General features: G+C 32.7%; 3 protein-coding genes across 3 annotated transcripts; 2 read left to right on the forward strand and 1 right to left on the reverse strand.

Annotated features, from left to right (window-relative positions):
- Positions 1-365: 365 nt before the first annotated feature.
- Positions 366-2395, reverse strand: LOC107420023 (cytochrome P450 77A1). Its single transcript, XM_016028885.4, has one exon. It carries the CDS (start codon positions 2154-2156, stop codon positions 633-635), a length of 1524 nt encoding a protein of 507 aa, XP_015884371.1. The 5' UTR covers positions 2157-2395; the 3' UTR covers positions 366-632.
- An 8658-nt stretch (positions 2396-11053) lies between these two features.
- Positions 11054-11665, forward strand: LOC107419314 (vacuolar iron transporter homolog 4). Its single transcript, XM_016028075.3, has one exon. The coding sequence runs from the start codon at positions 11054-11056 to the stop codon at positions 11663-11665; it is 612 nt and encodes a 203-aa protein (XP_015883561.3).
- A 2139-nt stretch (positions 11666-13804) lies between these two features.
- LOC132804570 (RNA pseudouridine synthase 6, chloroplastic) lies at positions 13805-19296 on the forward strand. Its single transcript, XM_060819253.1, has 9 exons — positions 13805-14077; positions 15061-15189; positions 15298-15552; positions 15633-15714; positions 16239-16354; positions 16444-16498; positions 16768-16879; positions 17478-17647; positions 18167-19296. Exons 1-9 carry the CDS (start codon positions 13851-13853, stop codon positions 18449-18451), a joined length of 1431 nt encoding a protein of 476 aa, XP_060675236.1. The 5' UTR covers positions 13805-13850; the 3' UTR covers positions 18452-19296.
- The last annotated feature ends 1727 nt before the right edge of the window (positions 19297-21023 follow it).

Consider the following 21023-nt stretch of genomic DNA (forward strand, 5'->3'; position numbering starts at 1 on the left):
TGAGAGCAAACCACCATATCCCATATGAGCTACGAACTATATATTCCACCACAACAATCAATCATCCATATTATATATATATATATACATACTGTTTTGTTGCAAAGAGTACCAATTCACTTTATAAAATGAAAATTTAATATTGAATATTATTTTAATAGAGTTAATTTTATTCCAAAGCAAATACTCAATCACATATTATACGAGTGAATCTGTACCTTTTAAAATTAAACTAACTTTTATAAAATAATATTTAATATTATACTTTCACTTGATAAAGATCGGATCGATTTTAAAAATATATATATTATTAAAAGAATGTACGTAAAGTTGACAAATATTCATGAAGGTGTGGAAGTAGTAAATGCATTTGATTCATAAATTCTGTATTCTATTCCAATACAAATTCATTGCTTCTACTACATAATATAATATATATTATATGATCCCTCCACAAACAAAATAATAATAATAATGGCTACTCAGCAAGCAATACCAGGAACACCGAGACCAATTAAAAAAAAAAAAAAAAAAAAGGAAAAACAGTAAAAGTGATATCAATGAACATCAACAGTAACAGTATGGGCTACGAGCATATATCAAAATGCCTTTAACCGGGGAATAAGAATAATTTAATTTCTTCTCGGCAAAATCACAGCCTTAAGAGGGTCCTTCATCACTACAGTAAAAGCGAAGGTCTCAGTCGGGTCGGGGGGGCTATTCGGAACGGGTAACCATTTAAAAGCTTGGACCATCCTAGCAAGCAGCAAGTTCACGTGCAGAGTTCCCAAAGTCATCGCCGGACAGATCCGCCGTCCGGCTCCGAACGGCACCATCTTCACTCCCCTCGTCCCCGTCACATCCACATCCACTCCATCTCCATCCAGGAACCTCTCGGGTCGGAACTCACCCGGATCCTTCCACAGATTCGGATCCTCAGTCACCCACGCAGTGTAAAACTCCACGCTTGCATCCGCCGGAATCGTATACCCACCGAGCTCCGTCTCCTTCACGGCAGCATGAGACAGCACGAAATGGCTCGGCGGATGCCGTCGGAAAGTCTCCTTGACCACGGCGCCGAGATACCGCATTTTTTCGACGTCGTTTTCCGTCACAACTCCGTCTTTTCCGACGCACTGGACGATCTCTTCATACAACTTGTCTTGAATCTCTTGGTTGGTGACCAAGTGAAGCAGGGCCCACTCGACGGTCGTGGCACTCGTATCGGTTCCGGCGTTGATAGCTTCGGAACACAATGTTATGAGCTCATCCTCCCCCAACCGGCCACGACCGGGAGCTTGGAGGTCGAAAAGCGAGTCGATATAAGCAGCACCAGCAGGACTAACCATCTCCTCGTCAACTTTTCCACCGTTTTCCACAAACGACCTTCTCTTTCTCAAAAGCGGAGTCAGGCATTCCATCTGCTTCTTCCTCAGCTCTTTCGCTTCCCGAACTTGCCGGCGAAACAGCGGAGTTAGCACCGGCAAGAAATCGGGGAGCTTCGGCGTTGTCATCAGCATGACGTCTTTTAGTACGTTCTCGATTTTCTTAATCCGATCCTCTGAGATTTTCGCTCCGAAGCATAGGCATATCAGGACGCTACAGATAGTAAGCCTACAGTTGCTCATGACCTCCACGAAGCCGTTCTCCGAAGCTTCCCTGCGAAGCCTCTTCATGTGGTGCTCCAGCGCCCAACTTCTTATCCAACTGCATTGCTTTATCCTCGCCGGGTTTATGAGCTCCGTGACGAAGTTCCGCCTCAGAGTCCGCCAGAGAGGCCCGTATTCCGCCGAGTTTATGGCGCATTTCCCGACGCTGAATAGGAGCCGGATGGGGGAGTCAGCTGGTCGGCTGGCGAAAGTTGGTCCTCTCTGGACTAGGGCTTCGTGGATGAGTTCGGAACTGGTGACGATGACCAGCGTGCGCTGACCCATTTGCATGGTGAAGATTGGGCCGTATTTTTTACGTAAATCACGGACTATAAATATGAAAGGACGGCGTTGGAGGATAACTTGGATGAGGTTTCCAACGAGCGGCCAACCCGGTGGTCCAGGCGGGAGGTTCTTACGTCCACCGCCGGTGACCGACCAGTAACGCCACCATAAGCGGACGAATACTATTGCGGCAAAGAGGATAAGAACATCTAGTAACTCCATTATTATTCAGGAGAAAACTTTCAGAAAAGCTAGTTGAGTGAAGCACAGAGAGAGAGAGCGAAAATAAAGAGCAATATGATAGTGGGGGTGAGTGAATGAGTTTTATCTACCAAAACTGATCCAATTCAATATATCGTTCAGAAAATAATTACACTAAAGTACGGACTAAGATGAAAAGTTGGGCATTTTGCTTCTTTTTTTTTTTTTTTTTTGGCCCGTGTAATTGAGTATGAAGAACTGAAAACACACACACACACACACACACACACACACATATATATATAGAGTAGATGTAAGAACTAAGAACAACTATATATATATATATATAAATAAAATAAAATTTTAACTGTTTTGTAAAATTTATTTATGGGAGAGGGAGAAAACTAAAAGAGTAGGAAAGGGACAGGTAGGGTTAGTTGGCGATGCATCAACCATAATTGAAGAATCAAATTACTTTTTAGTAAATGGCTGTGTGTTGAGGGTATGCCTCTCTTTTTTCGTTTTGTTTTGTTCTGCTAAATTCTGGTCCATTTTCCATGGTGTGAAAGCTAAGACTTTAGAATTTATATAATTATACATTTTGTAATCAGGCATAGAAATTAGAAAAGGGACCGTTTCTATACCAAAGCGAAAAACATTACCCCTTCATTTTTATTTTTATTTTTATTTTTTTTTGTTGTGCAAAAGTATTTAACATGGAGCGGAAAGTAAAATCAACCGATTATAGCAGTTTCTTTTTTTTTTTTTTTTGTTTTTTGGATCTGGACTTATATATATATATATATATGGTCTAATTATTTAGCTGAGGCAAACACTCCCTTCCTAGTGGATTTGAGAAATTTTTTAGGAAAAACTCAAGAAGTTGTGACCCCACGACATGCCGTTTTAAGCCATTTGAAGTTGCAATATTATGATACATGCCGTTTTATACTAGTAACAAGCATATAGATATATATATATATATATATATATATATATTTATACACGTTGTTTTTTTAGCTTAATTTAAGATCCAAAAACAATTGTTAAGCTGGTGAAATGAAGTTTTTCAATAATTTTGTCTGAAAAAACATAAGCACTAAAAAGGGATAATCAAAAGTTACTTCAAACATAATATAATAGTATTCTATGAATTACCAGTCTTCCTATTTAAATTAAGCTTGCAAAATTTGACCGACACCATATACATGTAGGTGGATATTTCTCCAATTTTATTTGGGGTTCACCGCATTTTAATATACCCTCTAGTATCAGCTTTTCTTTTCTTTTTTCTTTTTTTTTAAAAAAAAAATCAACCATCAAATTTAAACAGTTGTAGTTTAGATATTTAAATGTTAACTTATTAAATTTGGTCCAACAAGAATTTTTGGCTAACATCATTATGAATAGATGTTTACTATTTTTTTTTAATTCACAATTTAAAAAGTACGAAGTTTTTATAAATTTATATTATGAAAAGGTTAAATTTATATTATGAAAAGGTATTTATTAATTTTTGTTAATTGCATGTATTACAATGATATAGACTTGTATAAAATTTTAACTTTTAGAATATGAATTATTTTATTTTTTAAGTGATCTTATAATAATTAAAAGATAATAAAAAAAACGACAAGCCTTATTAAATTATAGGCTTTGCTTAATTTATCAAAAAAAGAGTTATAGGCTTTGCTTAAGGACACCTAAGCTTGTAAGATTTGAGCCTTGACTTAGCTGCCTTGCTAGGCTTTATGCCTTTTAAGCCTTGATTCTAACCATTAATTGTCATTAGAGAAAAGAAAAAAAAAAAAAAAAGAAGTAAATCAAAATGAAATAAATTAAAACTTAAAGGCCTAAATTGTAATATATTAAATTTGAGGGCTAAAAATATAACTTTTCCTAACAAGAAAATATTAAATTGCATTAAACCCTTTTATTTATTTATTTATTTTAAGCTGTCCAACTGTGAATTTCACGAGTTGGGATTAGAAGCATTTTCCTTTCAAAAATGGACCAAACAAAGACAGTTTTGAGATGTACATTGCTTCAGTCAACTAAAACCCTCCATGGAAACTTTGCTGATTGTGTGCTGCAATTGTGGTGCTAGTTTGTCTGTTTTTACTATTTTTTGTTTACTTCCAGTCGACATTGGTTAATCTGCCTTCTAACCCAAATAAAAAATGCTTGCTATATTTTGTCTCTTCCAATGCATATCTCAATTTCAAATTTTGTAGTTATCAACAAAAACATATTTGTGCCAACTTCCAATAACTAGATTGAGTATAATCATTCGTTTCCAAAAGACAAATCTACGTATAAACCAATTTAATAAGATTTTGTAAGGATTTGGTTGGTTAAGTAACTTAATTTTGAGCTGTATGTTATTGCTGATTATGATTACTCAAGATTGGCCTCTATAGCATTGCATTTTCACCATATATATATATATATATATAAGGTAACTCAAACCCTGCACGAAACCGATGTTGGATCTTAATGCTATATACATGGTCAAAATATACAAGGAAACGCAAAAGAAGCCAAGCATTTTTCAACATGTGGACTACTATGCAGGGAGATGCTTAATTAAGGGAAGGGAGAATTAGTTACTTGAATTTTGTACTATGTAGCCTCAGCCTAATATATATATATATATATATATCATAATTTTTTTGAGACATAAAAGTGGTAATTTATAAGTTATATAATAAGGAATTGTAGCATTAGCCATTTCACCAAATGGTTAATAGAAAATTTATAATCTTATATTTTATTCTGCCATTTAACAGCTAGTTTACTTAATAATAGTTTTTTTTATATAGATGTTAATGAAAACAGACGCTCAATAATGATTTAATAGGTACATATATATATATATATATATATAGGATAAAAATGTTTTATATTGATATTATACAAGGTTATATATCATTCAATTTACATTGCGTGAAACCATTGCACCTTAAATATAGCGTGTAACTGCTGCTACATACATATAAAATTTTCTCCCAATTAGATATAAAGATCCCCTGGCGGTCTACTTCCAGTCTTAACTATGGGGTAGCCAAGCTAGCTGCATATGTTCCAAAAGTTTATATTTAATTTGGTTGGTATAATTAATTTACGCGTGCAGATGTGGATATTAATGTGTAGATTCAATTTAATTTCCAACAATATTACCTAATAAAGAGATTGTTTGAATAAGCGGTTCTGAGTAAAGTACTACTTATTTATGGAACTTCATCATTATTAATTAGCTACAAAAGTTATAATGCAAATTATATTGCTAAATCACTTTCCTAAACATATATTTAAAAGAAGGAAAAAAACTTTCCTAAACATATGAATGTATATATATTTGCTTTATATGTTGGAACCTAAACTTATATATGCTTATCTCCGAAAAGGAAAAAAATAACATATATGCTAATCCTTAAGCAAAAACTCTTTAAGTAGGTCACATGTTATATCATAATTATTCGATTTTCTTCATTCAATATATATAGGAGTAGGTTGAAATAAAATGCACTTTATTTTTGTTTTAAAGTAAAGTGTACTTTTGATGATTATTGGAATAATTTCATTTACATGATAAACTTAAATTTAATTGAAAGATCTATCTGCTATGAAGGATGGACTGTGTTTTAAAAAGTATAATACACCTGATTTGTTTAATTGATCTGTAGATACATAAAGGCAATACTTCTGATGATAAATAAGGTGAATCCTTTTTTAGGGAGAAAAAAGAAAATTGTTAGAGATATGCAATAGAAGAAGTGAAATTGACTGAAACTCAAACGAAATTATGCCTATCAATTTGTAAATTAAACCTAGTTTTCACAGAAAAAATAATAAAAATAAAAATAATAATAATAATTAAACCTTGTTGGTTTTCTTTATTATTATTGTTGTTATTATTTATTATCCAAGAAGATTCATTGTATGATCAGTTGGAAAAGGGAAATAGAAGGAATAATAGACGGTAAAGCATTGGGAGGATTTGATGAACATTCTCATTTAATTCGGTTCCTAGATGTAGGGCAAATTTTCCGAGAGATGTGCAGAATTCTGGCCAATTTAATCCTGACACAGCCCAGCCAGTAGGCCACTAGCTTAGGTACTTGCTATATTTAAACCTCCAGCTTATTTATTTACTTCAATTTTTGGCCATACAGTTACTTAATTGCTCACCCACCTGTTTACTTCATCAAAATAATTGACTAATCTACGTGTGCTTCTTTATTATTATTATTTTCAACAGGCCACAGCAAGTGCCCCCTCCTTAGCTAATATACTGCTGTAAAACCTGAATAATTTTATTAAAAAAAAAATAATTTTTACATTAAAAAAAATGGAAGGAAGTAAAAGAAAGGCACAGAAGACGAGGGGACCTAATATTTAAATTTAAGACTAGTCTCCCAAAAATTAAACTAATTTCTTTTCTTTTTTTTTTTTGGGAACTTGCAGCTTAGTTTTGAGTTGCAGATACATTAATATATATATATATATATATATATATATATTTGGTAATTGCAGATATATTAATATGGATACGAGATATATTTCATAAAAAATAACACATCTTTTATTATTATTGTTTTATTTTTTATGAATTATTTTTGTTGTGGTCAAGTGATTATGAAAATTATTTTTAGATAGTTTTGGCTGAAAGGAGGCTGTGGGCTTTCCAAATTTATGTACATTAAAATATTTGATCACTAAAGTCCAAATTAACAATCACTTATGAGTCGTTTAGTGTAGGAAATGGAAATGGCAATGGGCCACGAGATCCTTGTGATTTGATGATTAAGATGTGAATTGATGATTGTGATTTGATATTTTTATAAATTTTTTAATCTATTTTCTTTTATTATATATATATATATATATATATATATATATATTAGACTATGACAGAGTATGAATACTTCGAAAAAAATAAAATAAAAAGTACTTTGAATACTTCGACGAGGAAATAGAACAGTTCGTGATCTCATTTCTCAGAATAGAAGAAAATTAATTAAAAAAAATATTTTTTTGAAATATTTTAAAAAACTATATATTTTTAAAAATAAACTACATGTTCATAAAATATATTCATATTCATTAATATAATTGTATTTAAATATAAAAAAATATGGTTTTACCTAAAAAGGAAAAAACAGACATGAAATATAAATAAGAAACATATATTGTATAATAATATATATACGGGCTGGGTATGAGATAGGAAATATAATTTCAATTCTTATCCCGATTTCGACCAAAGTACAGTTTTTTACAATTCACTTCACTTCATAGATGTGGATATAGAAACATATTGGGTCATTTTTATTTGATATGAAAATTAACCAGACAACATGTTATATTGAATTGTTTTTGCATTATGTTATGTCGTATCATGTTCGTATAAAAAATAGTTAACTTGAATATCATTATTAAGTTTTCGTATAAAAATAAATACATTTAATCATTAAATTATAGTATAATTTATCACCGATTAACTAACTTATTAAGAATTTATATAATTTTTATTCAAATTTCAAATAATATAAAATATATATATATATATATATATTTTTTTTTTAAAACTTATAACTATATATGCTTGTTTGTTTTTAGGCTTTTTCAAAAATTAAATAAAAAAGGATATAATTATACATGTTTGAACTAATAAAGTACTTTTAGTATTATAAAAACTTGTATAATTAAAAAAATAATTTTTTTTAATGTGTCTAATGGCTTTACGGTGTTTTTCATATTTCACTTATCAATTTATTGAATCTTATTTATGTGATACTAATATAAATATATTATGTCATGTGCTATTTTATGAAGCCTAATGAAAATATTATAGTTGTATATAGAAAAAATATGTTATGTATAAAGTCCATATAAATGAAAAATTATATACTTATTTAAGTTCATCTTTTGTCAAGTGACATTAATTTAGTGGTTAGTATCTCACATCCATATAATGAGCATGGGTTTAGATATGCTTTCCTTACTTTTAAAGTGTAAATTATTTGTAACCTCATAAGAAAAAAAAGTTTGTGTTTTGTCTTAAATGCAAGGATTTTCTAAATCTAAACATACTAAAATTTTAGTGGAAAGCAATTTAATTTTACTAATTGTACGTCGTCCTCGCCTTTGGCTTAGCCCTAAAGTACAGTGCTTTAATTCGTCGGCAATACTTTTGTGCAAAAACTAAAACCACTTCATATCCTTGCCTGCAGCGCCATTACATTTCAAGAAATGCGTACATTATAAACTTTTTCATCCCATTAATGGGAAGAGCTGACGTAGCATTTAGGTCTGTTGCTAATAGTACATTTTAGTTTTTAGTTGCATTTACTAGACATTTTTTCAACCACCTCCAAATTGTTTGTCTTTTATTTTCAATTTATTTTTTATCTTATGGTTGAGGAAATTCGAATTCAAGCTCAGGCTCAGGCTCTGGCTCTGCTTGGATTCCACAAAACTGCTATATATAAGAAATGTTGTCTGCCACACACTTCATCTTTAGGGAAGCTTTTTAACTTATGCACCAGCCGGAGGACACCAATGAAATTAATAGAAATGCATATATGTTAGTTGAACTAAAAGTTTTCAGCGTTAATACATTATAATTACATGTACGTGTGTACTAGTAGCTGCTTAATTATATCAACCAAATTAATACCAAGTATATATCCAAAAATTGTAACCACAGGAGAGTATAACTCTACACAACACACCACCTTTGCTTTGCAGAAAAATTCATGTACTCCCGGAATACTGTACAGCTGGATACTCTTGCCATTGGTTAAATGACATCTGGCCAAGTTTGCCACGTCAGCTATCTAACCAAATCTCTGTGAAAACGTTACCTTCTTTCTTCTAATTCCCGTTCTCAGTCTTCTCGATCTCTCTCCATCATCCTCTATCTTCATTTGCATTGTACTTCATTTTTCTATCAATTTAAATCCTGGTGGCCAATGATCAATTCATTTAGGTTCTGTTTAAAGCTTGGATTCTGGTGACCAAAAAAAAAAAAAAAAAATTGAGGAAGGATTTTACTTTCCAATTCTTAGCGAAAAGAAAAAGTGCGAGAAAAAAAAAAATATATATATATATATATATATAGAGAGAGAGAGAGAGAGAGAGAGAAAACTTGAGGAAAGCCACAACATGAGAGGGATTTTTATGTTCACCAATTTTTGGTGGGGAAAGTAAGAATATATATATATATATTTTTTGGTCAAAGTATCCATATTTCAAACTACTCAAACCTCTTATCTACTTGCATTTGTGTGTACTGATTTGGATGCTCAACCATTAAATATGGAGGAAAGTAAGAATCCGAAGGAAAAATAACTTATGCGCCCTGATGATCCACTTGTCTCTCTTCTCTCTCTCTCTCTCTCTCTCTCTCGCGCGCGCTTCTCTCACTTTTTTTTTTTTTTCTCAAATATTTGAATAAATAACCACCATAGAGAATTTCAATTTTTTTTTCTCATATGTATTTATTTATCTTTATCTTTCTTTTTCCTCTCGGTTTTTTATTATTATTTTTTTCCGTCGATTTTTTTGACTTCCAAATTAAGCCTTAGAATATTTGTACAGCTTTAAAGAAAAGAAAAAACTACGAAATAGATAGAAAAATTTGAAGAAAATTCCCCAACATGTAATATTACAATGAAGTATTTGGAAATGTTGGAATCCTTAAAATTTTCCGTCAGCTGTAGATCTAGCTTAATATTCGCTTCCTGCCTGCTTCGAATTTGCTTCAATTTTGAAAGTTTGGAAGTCTTCTTTTGTTGGTCATTCTGCACATTAGAAGCCCAAAAATTCAAAAGGGGAATATCAACTCTAATTCCACGATTGGTTTTTAAAGAGAGTTTTGAACTTATTAAAGGAAAAACATGAGATTTTTAGTAAACTCAAAACTAGGGTTCAGATAGAAAAGAAATGACGACGAACGAGACTTTCCCATCTTCTAGCGTTTCTAAATGACGTTTTCACAGAGGTTTGGTGAGGTAGTTGATGTGGCAAATGTGTCCAGTTATCACTTAATAACCAATGGCAGGAGCATCTTTGCATATAGCATGTATACAAAATTAATTTAATCATGCAGTCAATAATTAATATAATCTTGAACTATGATATTATGTCTGTTTATATATACTTTCTGTTCATTAAAGTCTGTAATGAATTTATTATTCAATATATACAACAATGTTAGCAGCAAAATTAGGTAAGTAACTTAATACCTGTATCAACTAATTCCTTATAAAACAAAAATGGAGTTAGGAACAGGAAGATGAGTAAAAAATTTGGACCACCCCCTGCGGCCAATATTACTAATTTGAGCAAAAAGTTGTAACGTTTTAGTAAAATAGTAAAGAAACATATAAATTTGAACAGAGAAATAGTCTAACAGACCCTAGCAGTCACTTCTTAATTTCAAAAAAACAAAAAGATTAAATATGGCACCATTCAGCAGCTGCCACGCACTTCCTTTTAGAAAACAAGACCCCCGACTATATATTTTTCCCAATTGCGACAATGAGACAAACAGTAGTCAGAAACCTATTCTTATACTAAAGCTGTAAATGTATAGCACAGTAGATCATTGCGTATACAACTACTGTGTCTCTCATATCGCGAAGTTACTTTCTCTGTTTTGTCAAATCGAAAATTAACCGACAACATTGGTAACATAGTCAAATTTGTGTAACGTTAATTAATACCAATGTCAATGATACTTCTTTATATGCTGCACTCCTGCAGATAAACCACCACATTTCTCTTCCTTTCTCTTTGCCACATTAATAATCCACGCGATATATACTCGATTTCAATCCCGAAATTCTTAGTTGCATAGCTATTAGTATTTTATTGCATTTCAAAATTTTCTCCTTTTTTAACTTTTCGTTATGGAAGTTAACAATGTTGAATCACAGATGCACCACTGGCAAGTAGAGGATGCCAAGCATTTCGATTACTCACCAAGGGCACTATGGCTCCGAGCCATAGTCTTAGGAGGGCTCGAAGGCTTGGTCTTTTCGGCGGTAACTATGATGGGAATAGGTATGCTTAAGGAGGAGGATAACAAAGTTAAACTCATCACAAGCTTCCTAGGTTTAGCGTCTGGGGCATTCAACGTGGCAATTGCTGAATTTGTATCTGTATACACCCAGTACGATATAATGAGGTTCCAATTGGAGAGGAACATTAGAATGGGAAAAGGGGATCAAAAAGCCGGGTTGATCCCCAGCCCAATTGTGATTGCTGTGGCAGCTTCAGTGGCATATTTTGTAGGGGGTACAGTGCCTGTATTAGGAGGTGGGTTTATTAGGGAATCAAAGTGGAGATCTTTTATTGCTACAATAGTGGCTTCTTCTTGTATGATAGCGGTTGGAACCATTGGAGCTGGAGTTGGGAATTCACCTGTGGCAAGGTCCTGCGTAAGAGTCCTGTTTGGTGGGTGGGTTATGATTTCCATTGGCTGGGGGAAGAATTATATTCTTAGGTATATTGGGGTCTAGGAAATATACAAATTAGGAAAATTTTAAAAAAAAAGTTATTGGGAACCTCATTTTTGGAGGGTCATCCCTGGGATGGAAAAATTGGGCAATTGCAATAATAAATCCATATATATATATATATACTGTATGCATGTTATTCTAAGGGATATATGATGCATCTCTCTACCTGTTTTTGACTCCTTTATAAATATATATATACTGTATGCATGTTATTCTAAGGGATATATGATGCATCTCTCTACCTGTTTTTGACTCCTTTATAAATATATATATATATTCATGATCTTGACGATGGAGAGTAGAATATATAATAGAGTTGTATAAATAATTTAATAGTATTGGAGTGCTGCTATGTATATGGAAATCGAAACCTGCTTTCCATGTTGTGCATTTTAATATACGTACGTAGGAGTGCCTCTTATATTTATCATCACCTTCTCAAGATGTAATGCGATAATTCCTGCTATATATATATATATATATATAATGTAATTTATCATCATCTTCTCAAGATGTAATGCAAAAATTCCTGCCAAATATAAATATATATATATATATATATAATGTAATTTATTATATACTATATATATATAAATATAATGTAATTTATCATCATCTTCTCAAGATGTAATGCAATAATTCCTGCCAAATATAAATATATATATATATATATAATGTAATTTATTATATACTATATATATATAAATATAATGTAATTTATCATCATCTTCTCAAGATGTAATGCAATAATTCCTGCCAAATATAAATATATATATATATATATATAATGTAATTTATTATATACGTTATATATTAAATATCACATAAAAATGTTTTGGTATAATTCCTTCTATATATATATACATAACATAATTTATTATATATTAATTATCACTTTTAGCCAATATATATATATATATATATATTAATTATCACATAAAAATATTTTGGTTTTAACGAAATCCGGATAAAAACTAATCTCTCTCTCTCTCTATATATATATACACACACACACACATTGGCTTCAGCCTTCATGCATGCTAGCTGACTTCATTATTATTATAATCATTATTATTAAAATTATTTATGAAAGATTAGCTGACTATATTATAATTTCATATGTATTCTCATATTATTATTAATATTGTTATTAGTATTATTATACACGCGTAATGGATATTAGCTTAATATTGTTAATATAATTATCCTTGATGCGATTTGCGAAACATTTTTAGAGATGTAAATTTCTGTTTTCATCCCAGCTATGAGAAATCCCCTATATCCCTTTCCATGGGAACGCTCCGACTGCGATTGCCATATATTTCCAACATCGATTTTTTTTTAATTATTTATTAGTATCATTATTATTATTAGAAATGTCAAATTGTAGGCATAAATCTCTCTCTCTCTCTCTCTCTCTCTATATATATATATATTTATATATTTTGACAAAATATTAATTCTAAGGGTCAATTTAACGGCCAATATCAATAAAACAAAAATGAACATCCTTTTAGTGAAGGAAACTTACATTTTGGACTTTTAACATGTTGAAATTAATGTCTCAATTTGTACTTGGTTGCATTCCGATCCAATTTGTTTTTTTTTAAGTAAATGGTGGTTAATGTCTTGACCTACTTTATCAATTTTAAAATATAATTTAATCAAATTGTTATTGTTTAAACCATTTTATTAAATTAAATTATATTGAATTTGATTGAGACAGCAAAATGAAAATGATTATCATTATTTAAACTGTCTTTTAAAAAATAAATCATTTAATTTTAATTTGTTACAATTTAAACTCTTCAGTTGCATAAAAGTTTCTTACATTCAACTATATATTTGTCCCTTGAAAATGATACAATTTTAAGTTGATCAATATAATCCAGCGTCAATGGACCAAAAAAAAAAAAAAAAAAAAAAAAACCCTTGTTTCTCCCAGTCTTGACCAAAACGGCAACGTAGTTTGTCTATGATATTAAACTACAAGTCGTATTTACAATATAAACGACATATCGTCTTTTATTACCTGTTTACGGGTAAGCCCAATCGAACGGCTGTCAGTTTCCGGTCATGCTTTGACCCATATTTGACACTGGATTCGAACCCGATTTCCTGAGTTAAAATCTTCTTTAAACCTCCAAACCAAAACGGTCTACACTGTGGTCGCTCAGAACCGAAGATGAGGTCGATGGGTTTCGCTTCTGTCTTCGCCAATGGTTGCCGGAGTTTCAGTGCCCCTGCGGCCCACGCGCGCACATTAGCACTCGCCCCTGTCTCTCTCAATGGACAGCGCAAGAAGCTTGTTCAGGTGGCATGGAATTCTCCGAGTCCAAATAAAAGAACCTTTAAATGTGAATCCGCACTACCAGATATTACCCGGACAGCTCCCGCTTCTTCCGTTAATGGGTACCTTAAATCTTCCGAATTTATCGCTTATAATCATCTTGGCTTTTTGAGATTTTGGTTTGTCTTCCATATTCTTCGTTTCAGTTTGTTTGATTGCTGAGAATAGTCGCGAGTGAAAGGAAATGGAAGTTTCATTTTATATTATTTCATTGTATCAATCCTGGTCACAATGGGATTGTCGAATTTCTCACTGATTATTATCTTGGATTCTTTTTCTCCGACGAAAGTACATACATGGTTATTTCTAGTTGTTCTAAGTCTAAAATGCAATTTTTAGTTGGTTTCTTTAACTGTGGAAGCATTAGTAAATTTGAACATTTTGTTGTTTCAGTTTATAGCTTGCATATATTTTAGCTTGTTGGTACGATGAAACACGTTTTTCATTTTTCTTGATAAGGAAGTTCAAACGAGGATTCTTAAATGGGTAATTTTGAATTAGCTTAAGTGTCAAATTATTTTAACTTTTTGATTCTGTGTTGCTATTTTGACGAATCAGTTTGTGTTGGGAGTTCTAGGTTTTTCTTTGGGTTCAAATCTTATGTGGCATAACGGTTAAAAATTTAAAGTTTCTTAGTGATTATTGTTTCTTTTAATGATTGGTGAAATTTATGCCTGATCATGTACAAAGCATCTAAATCTTTGACGCTTCTCAAAAGTAATAACTTCTGACAAAAGGAAAGTTAAGTGCCTGCTGTCATGTTCTATTATTCACTGTATGAAAATAACTTACTGAATCATCAACTAAACTACATTCCTCTAGTTCTTCAAGTACATGTTGTTGAACTCTAGTAAGAGCTGTACTTCAATACCTTGATTTTTCTTGGTCTTTTAAGTTGTTTACAAGCTGAAGACAAGTCAACAAATGATTATTGTTGCTGTCTTTTGCCTTTTTCCCTAGTTAATTTGAAAGTTATATGTTGTATCTTTTATCACCTTTTCCTACTGCCTTTTGATGCTGATTTTAGGAATTAAATTGATTGCAGCTACCCTGAATATGATCGCTTACTTCCATGCCCCTCACACAATATAGCTCCAAGAGTTGAGCACTTGGTTGTTAGAGAAGGAGTGCGTGTTCAAGATTATATCTGTAAAGCTTTGGATCTTCCTCCTCTGTAAGTGCCACAGTTTTGTTGCATTTGTACTTTTATGTAGTTGGCAAGACCCATAATTGCTATCATCAATTAAGATGGAATGATAAATAGAAATTTCATTCTTTGAAGGTTTGTTGCAGATCTCATCCATTTTGGGGCTGTATATTATGCCCTTGTGTGCCCACAACCTCCTCCAAATGCAACCCCAGAGCAAATAAATGTTTTTAAAGAAGTGACAGCACCATCAGTTTTGAAAAAAAGAGCTTCCATCAAAGGCAAAACTGTACGAGAAGCACAGAAGACTTTCAGGATAACTCATGTAGACCAATTTGTTGAAGCTGGAACATACTTGCGTGTGCATGTACATCCAAAACGTTTCCCAAGGTATATCAAAATGCTTGAAATATTTTCACTGCCACTTGTTTTTGCTAGTACTTTTTACCTTGACACCTAAATTTGATCAGGTGCTATGAAATTGATTGGAAATCAAGGATTATAGCTGTGACTGAATCCTACGTGGTTTTGGACAAACCTTCTGGTACATCAGTATGTAACCAATCCATGAATTTTTAGTTGTGCTGATGTGACATCAGATAAAATGTGTTTCTCATAATTGAAGGTTCTGTCTAGCTGTTTTCATATTTCTGGAGGTTGAATTTGTAGATGTTATTTTCTTCTCTTTTGGGAATGACTTTTGTATTTGGTCTCATCCTTCCCCTCCTTGGCCCACACTCTGAAGTAGGTTGCAATGATCTGGTGAACATATCAGCTTTATAACTTGAGCAAAAAATGTTGTCCGCAGAAATTGGGTCAAGTTAATTATAAGCTTATAATATGGTAGCCTTTCAATATAGGATTTTATTCCTGTAAAGTTTAGCAATACTAGCAGAGACTATGATCCTCCCCTTCATTTTCTCAATTTTCAAAATGCTTAAACACAGTTGGATAAATTTCTGCATTGAAATTCTAAGAACCTATACTGAGTTATCTGGTTTTGTATGAATGGCATTTTCATTTTTGTTATTTGATTAAATAATTGCTTGCAGCACTTATGAATATGGCAAATGTAGGTAGGAGGAACTACAGATAACATTGAAGAAAGTTGTGCAACCTTTGCTTCTCGTGCCCTGGGATTAAAAACGCCGCTGAAGACTACTCATCAGATTGATAATTGCACAGAAGGATGGTAGTGCACCTTATTGAAATTACCATGTCAAAATTGTTGTACTTGTTTTTATTTTAGATATGGAGATAATAGTTGTTTTACACTTGCAGTGTGGTGTTAGCTAGGACCAAGGAGTATTGCTCTATTTTTCATGGAAAAATTAGAGTAAGTTTCTGTACTTTCATTCTTTTCATTTTTAGATTAAGCTAGATCTACATCTACTTGTAAAGTGGGAAACTCCAATAATTTAGAAGCTGTATGATCATTCTTATTGTGGTCCTACTCTGTTAGGGTATCCCCTTTAGAAAATGGATGCAGAAGCTGAACTTTTATGTTTCACAATTGAGACATATTTGGGATATCCAATGCATAATCTGAGCTTGTCTCCTCAGCCTAGTATAGTATTAATATTTCTGTGTTAAACTTATGAGCAGGAGAAAAAGGTGAAGAAACTTTATCTTGCTCTTGCTGCTGCTCCTATGCCGGTTGGAACAATTACTCACTATATGCGTCCAATTAACATGGCTCCAAGACTCATTTCGGAAGGTAGTTATCTTTTTCATGCATTTCAGTGTAAGAGAAAATCTTTTGACCCTTGAAGAGATGCACTTTGGTGTTTTGTAGCAGCGACATGCATCTTTTAGTCCTTAGAATTTCCTCTACTGCGGACATGCACCAAAGATGACAACGAACAAACACATACATCCTACTCTGTCTTTCCTTTCTTCTTCTTCTTCCCTTTGTTTATATTTTTAAATACCTGTTTGGTAGTTTTCAATACGTGGAGAGCTAGTGTTTTGGCAGAGTAGAAAATAATTAGCTTATCATCATAAGCTTTGTATGAGGTGACTCAATTTGATGGGAATCTTGGTACATAACAATTTCTGTGGAAAGCTGTTGTTTTTCCCTCCATAAACTAAATTAATTGTTTGTTAAAACTTTTTTATATGTCAACTTGGATTAATGGGTACAAATCTTTCAATTACATGCTGAAATGTGGTAGTTATATTTAATAAAGATATCTCCTTGACAATGGCAATTACTTGAAACTTTCTATGTGGATCTACATGATTAAAAGGAAAATTCTCTGTTGTATGTGGGTTTAGATGGAGGAAACTAAAACACAAAGCCTTTTGGAATGCAGATTTTATTGAAGGATGGCACTTGTGTAAACTTGAGATCATGGAATGCAGGAAGGTTCCTTGGCCAAATCAAGTCACTGAAGAGAAATATTGCATTGAAGATTGTCACTGGCCTTCAAAAGATTATGCATATGAGTGTAAAATCAACCTTCTGACTGGTCGGACCCATCAGGTTTGGAACCAAATATTATACAAGCATATGTTTCTTGAATATTCATTTCTTTTCCCTTTATGTTTTGGAGCAACGTGGTGTTCTTTTATCTGTGGGTTTCATACAATTATCCCTTGATTAAAACCAGGCTCTATATAATTTCAAGCTTGTAGTTCTCAAATACTGTGAACTTTCAAGAGGAATGCACAGTTCAAGATAGGGAAAAAAAAGAAAAAAAAAAAAGAAAAAAAAGAAAAATTGATAATATTTGACAAAATTTACTTGGGAAATTGATGGATTTTGAAGATCTGGTATGAGGTTCACTTGATCAAAGAAATACCGTGCGTTGCAAAATATACTGAACAGACAATTTGGCCACATATCAAATTTCATTTACAATTAGGTTTATTATTGTTGTTAGATATGATATGATGACTGGGATTCGAAGAGTAGTTTTTATTTTTTTTATTTTTTTAATGCAGTATTATAACTAAGATGCAACCACATGTATTGCTTTGATGATGAGGAGTTATGATGCAGATTCGAGCACAGTTAGCCGCCTGTGGTGCACCAATAGTGGGTGATTCGATGTACATGCCAGCTGCTATTGCAGAGATCACCAATACTGGGGTGAACCCATTTGGAAAATGCAGAAAAAGCTATACAAGTGAGAACGATAAAGCAATTGCTATTACAGAGTGGATTGCTCATCATGGAAAGGAACCTAGTGTTGCTATAGGTCTTCAAGCATGCCAGATATCGTGGGATGATGGGAAACACATATATGAGGCTAGATCTCCTTGGTGGAGATATCGAGAAACTTAAAAGAAGGGATATGGATTTGATGAGCAAGATCAGATAATTACTTAAGCTGAAATTCATTTCTGAGTTAGTAATGATCTTTGTTAGCGGTTGAAGTTCTTCACATTGGTGGTACTCGGCATTGAATTTACCTCTCATGAAAGTAATTTGGTGATGAAAATATGCGATATGTGCCCTTGAGCAGGCATGCGCAATTGAGCAGGCATGCATGTTGACAGGGAAGTCTTATTTATAGAGACATGAGTACTGATAATACGAGGACACTAATGACTTGTGGCATGTCACATCTCACTGTGATGGAAACAGAGCTTGGCATGGTTTTAAGAAGGCAGAACGTGAGTGCCCAGCTCTGCTTAGGTACTGATTTATTTTGTATGTGAAGCAAATCTATTCACTCTAAAAAGTAGTTCCATACTTTTGTCGGTTTTTATTTGTTGGTTGGTGGTGGTGGTGGTTGTGGTGGGGAGTTCATATAGATGATTCTGTGTACCAGTATGACATACTTCTTCTAGCATGATAGCTGCCTATAAGCATTGACACATGCACCCAAATCCTTTTCTCAACATCACATAATCTTGTTGCCAAACAGTTTGAATGGTAGAAAAACTTTTGAAATGAGAGAAAACGAGAAGATGATGGCAAAAATAATTAGTAATGATAAAAGTTTACTAAGTCTCCAACGTGAGGGTATTAATCCTTTTATAGGCTTGAGGAAAGTTACCATGGAGTGAAGCCAGATACGGATTTTTTTCCTTTCATGTGATTAAAGTTGACCTCACATTTGTATATCATGTCTATATTTGATGGTGCGGTTTAATTTTAATTATAATTATTATTCTTATCATTTAGTATATTTTTGTTCTTAAAGTAAAACAGCCAAATGTCAAAACTCTCCATTTTTTGCGCTCAAGTTTGACTTTCTCATTCTATGTTAATGAACCGTATGTTCGATGGTTAGATTTGTGTTATTTCATTATAAATTATGAAAGAATTTTTGATTAAATCAAACATTATTTGAGTTCCGTCTATACAATTAAAGTTCTTCAAAAATCAATACAATCCAGTTTATAATACTACTAGGTTTTATAGAAAAGATAAAAAAACATTTTATAGTAGCCTAAAGTCACAAAAAGTACATTAAAAGTCGGATTGCTTTAGCTCAAGTACCCTATACGATGAGGGAAACAGTGTAAGTTACTTGTTATTGGAAGTGTTCTCCATTATGTTTTGGCATTTGGATTTTAACCTTATGCTTTGCAATGGACTGCTGGTACCAACTTGCTAATAATTTTCTAGTTTTGTTCAGTGAACTGCAATCAACATGGTGAAGTTCAAGCCTTACAGTATATCCACTTGCCCACTCAAAGTTGTCGAGCAAGGTAAAATAACCCCTCAAATCTGCTCCTTGCTTAAACATGTAAAGAAAATGTCATAAGAAAAGATATGGTTATAGCATCTGAATTGATATAATATTACAATGAAATTATGAATTCCCTAATCTAAGTGTGGCAATAGACTATTCTAGACCAATACATTCTCATAGAAAAAATCCCAGATGCAAATATTTTTATCTGAGTTGGACCATGGAAATTGAAAGTTGAAACTATGAAACTTCTTCTGCATTTATACCTCATTGTTCTAATTAGGGCAGCTAAGTAGTCATCCATGTATTCTACTCGTTTGACATTTTTCACCGTGCATGATCAGCTTCCGTGTATGATCCTCTATAATAATTATGGGTATGTTCTTGTATCTCTTCATTACATAGATTACTACTTTTTTCGTTCCTTCTGGATAAACATATTGGCATTCTATGGCAGCTGCACAAACAAAAAGTTTAACAGTATTGAGATTGTTAGATTTAACTCCTAATAATACATAGGATGAGGTTTATATAGAGTCTTTCTGTGCTTTCACTATAGAGGCCTTCTGTCCTGGAGACTTGACGTCCAGGATCACAGGGAGCATAAACCAGTATATATTGGTTGATGCCGAGAAAGTCCAATCCCTTCTGCAGTTTCTCCCTCCCTTTAGCTGTAAATTTTGGCAAAACAGATCTGATAATGTTTTCCATCTCCGCTGGATATTTCTCATAAATGATTGGGTCGAGGAACCTGCATCATACTTGGTACTATTTTTTCAGTGTCTGCCAAAGAATGTCTTCTACAAGTCGTTTGATGGTTTGATCATAATCAGTTTAAGAATAAAAAAAATCAACCAGTTGGTAGTAAATGACATAGCCCTGTCAGCAGCTAACTTGTCTGCTATGGAGTTGCTGATTGGTTCATATTTCATACCAGGGTATATCCATGACAATCCCAAGGATGCCTCCTCCTCCTTCTTTCTGGACATTTATAGGGATAAAAGAAATTAAGGGAAAAAAAATTGTGAAGAATGTTCAGCAGTAGTAGTGAGAATCTAGGTTGCTATGTCAGGATTTATTTGTATTTGGAAAGTGTAGTAACAAGAATCTATATAAAAAGACTTTTATTAGGTGTGACCTTTTATTATTATACTAAAGAGTTGATGTGATAGGTTTTTCGTATAATTCATAGGTTTTAGTATAGTATTATCA

The sequence above is a fragment of the Ziziphus jujuba genome, chromosome 1 (genome assembly GCF_031755915.1).
Source record: "Ziziphus jujuba cultivar Dongzao chromosome 1, ASM3175591v1".
NCBI classification, from domain to species: domain Eukaryota; kingdom Viridiplantae; phylum Streptophyta; class Magnoliopsida; order Rosales; family Rhamnaceae; genus Ziziphus; species Ziziphus jujuba.

Bases quoted from the DNA above. Each gene is read 5' to 3' on its own strand.
- LOC107420023 (XM_016028885.4), bottom strand. From the start codon at position 2,156: ATGGAGTTACTAGATGTTCTTATCCTCTTTGCCGCAATAGTATTCGTC.
- LOC107419314 (XM_016028075.3), top strand. From the start codon at position 11,054: ATGGAAGTTAACAATGTTGAATCACAGATGCACCACTGGCAAGTAGAG.
- LOC132804570 (XM_060819253.1), top strand. From the start codon at position 13,851: ATGAGGTCGATGGGTTTCGCTTCTGTCTTCGCCAATGGTTGCCGGAGT. The intron at 15,190-15,297 runs GTAAGTGCCACA...CATTCTTTGAAG, and splicing joins GCTTTGGATCTTCCTCCTCT to GTTTGTTGCAGATCTCATCC. The intron at 16,355-16,443 runs GTAGTGCACCTT...TTACACTTGCAG, and splicing joins GATAATTGCACAGAAGGATG to TGTGGTGTTAGCTAGGACCA.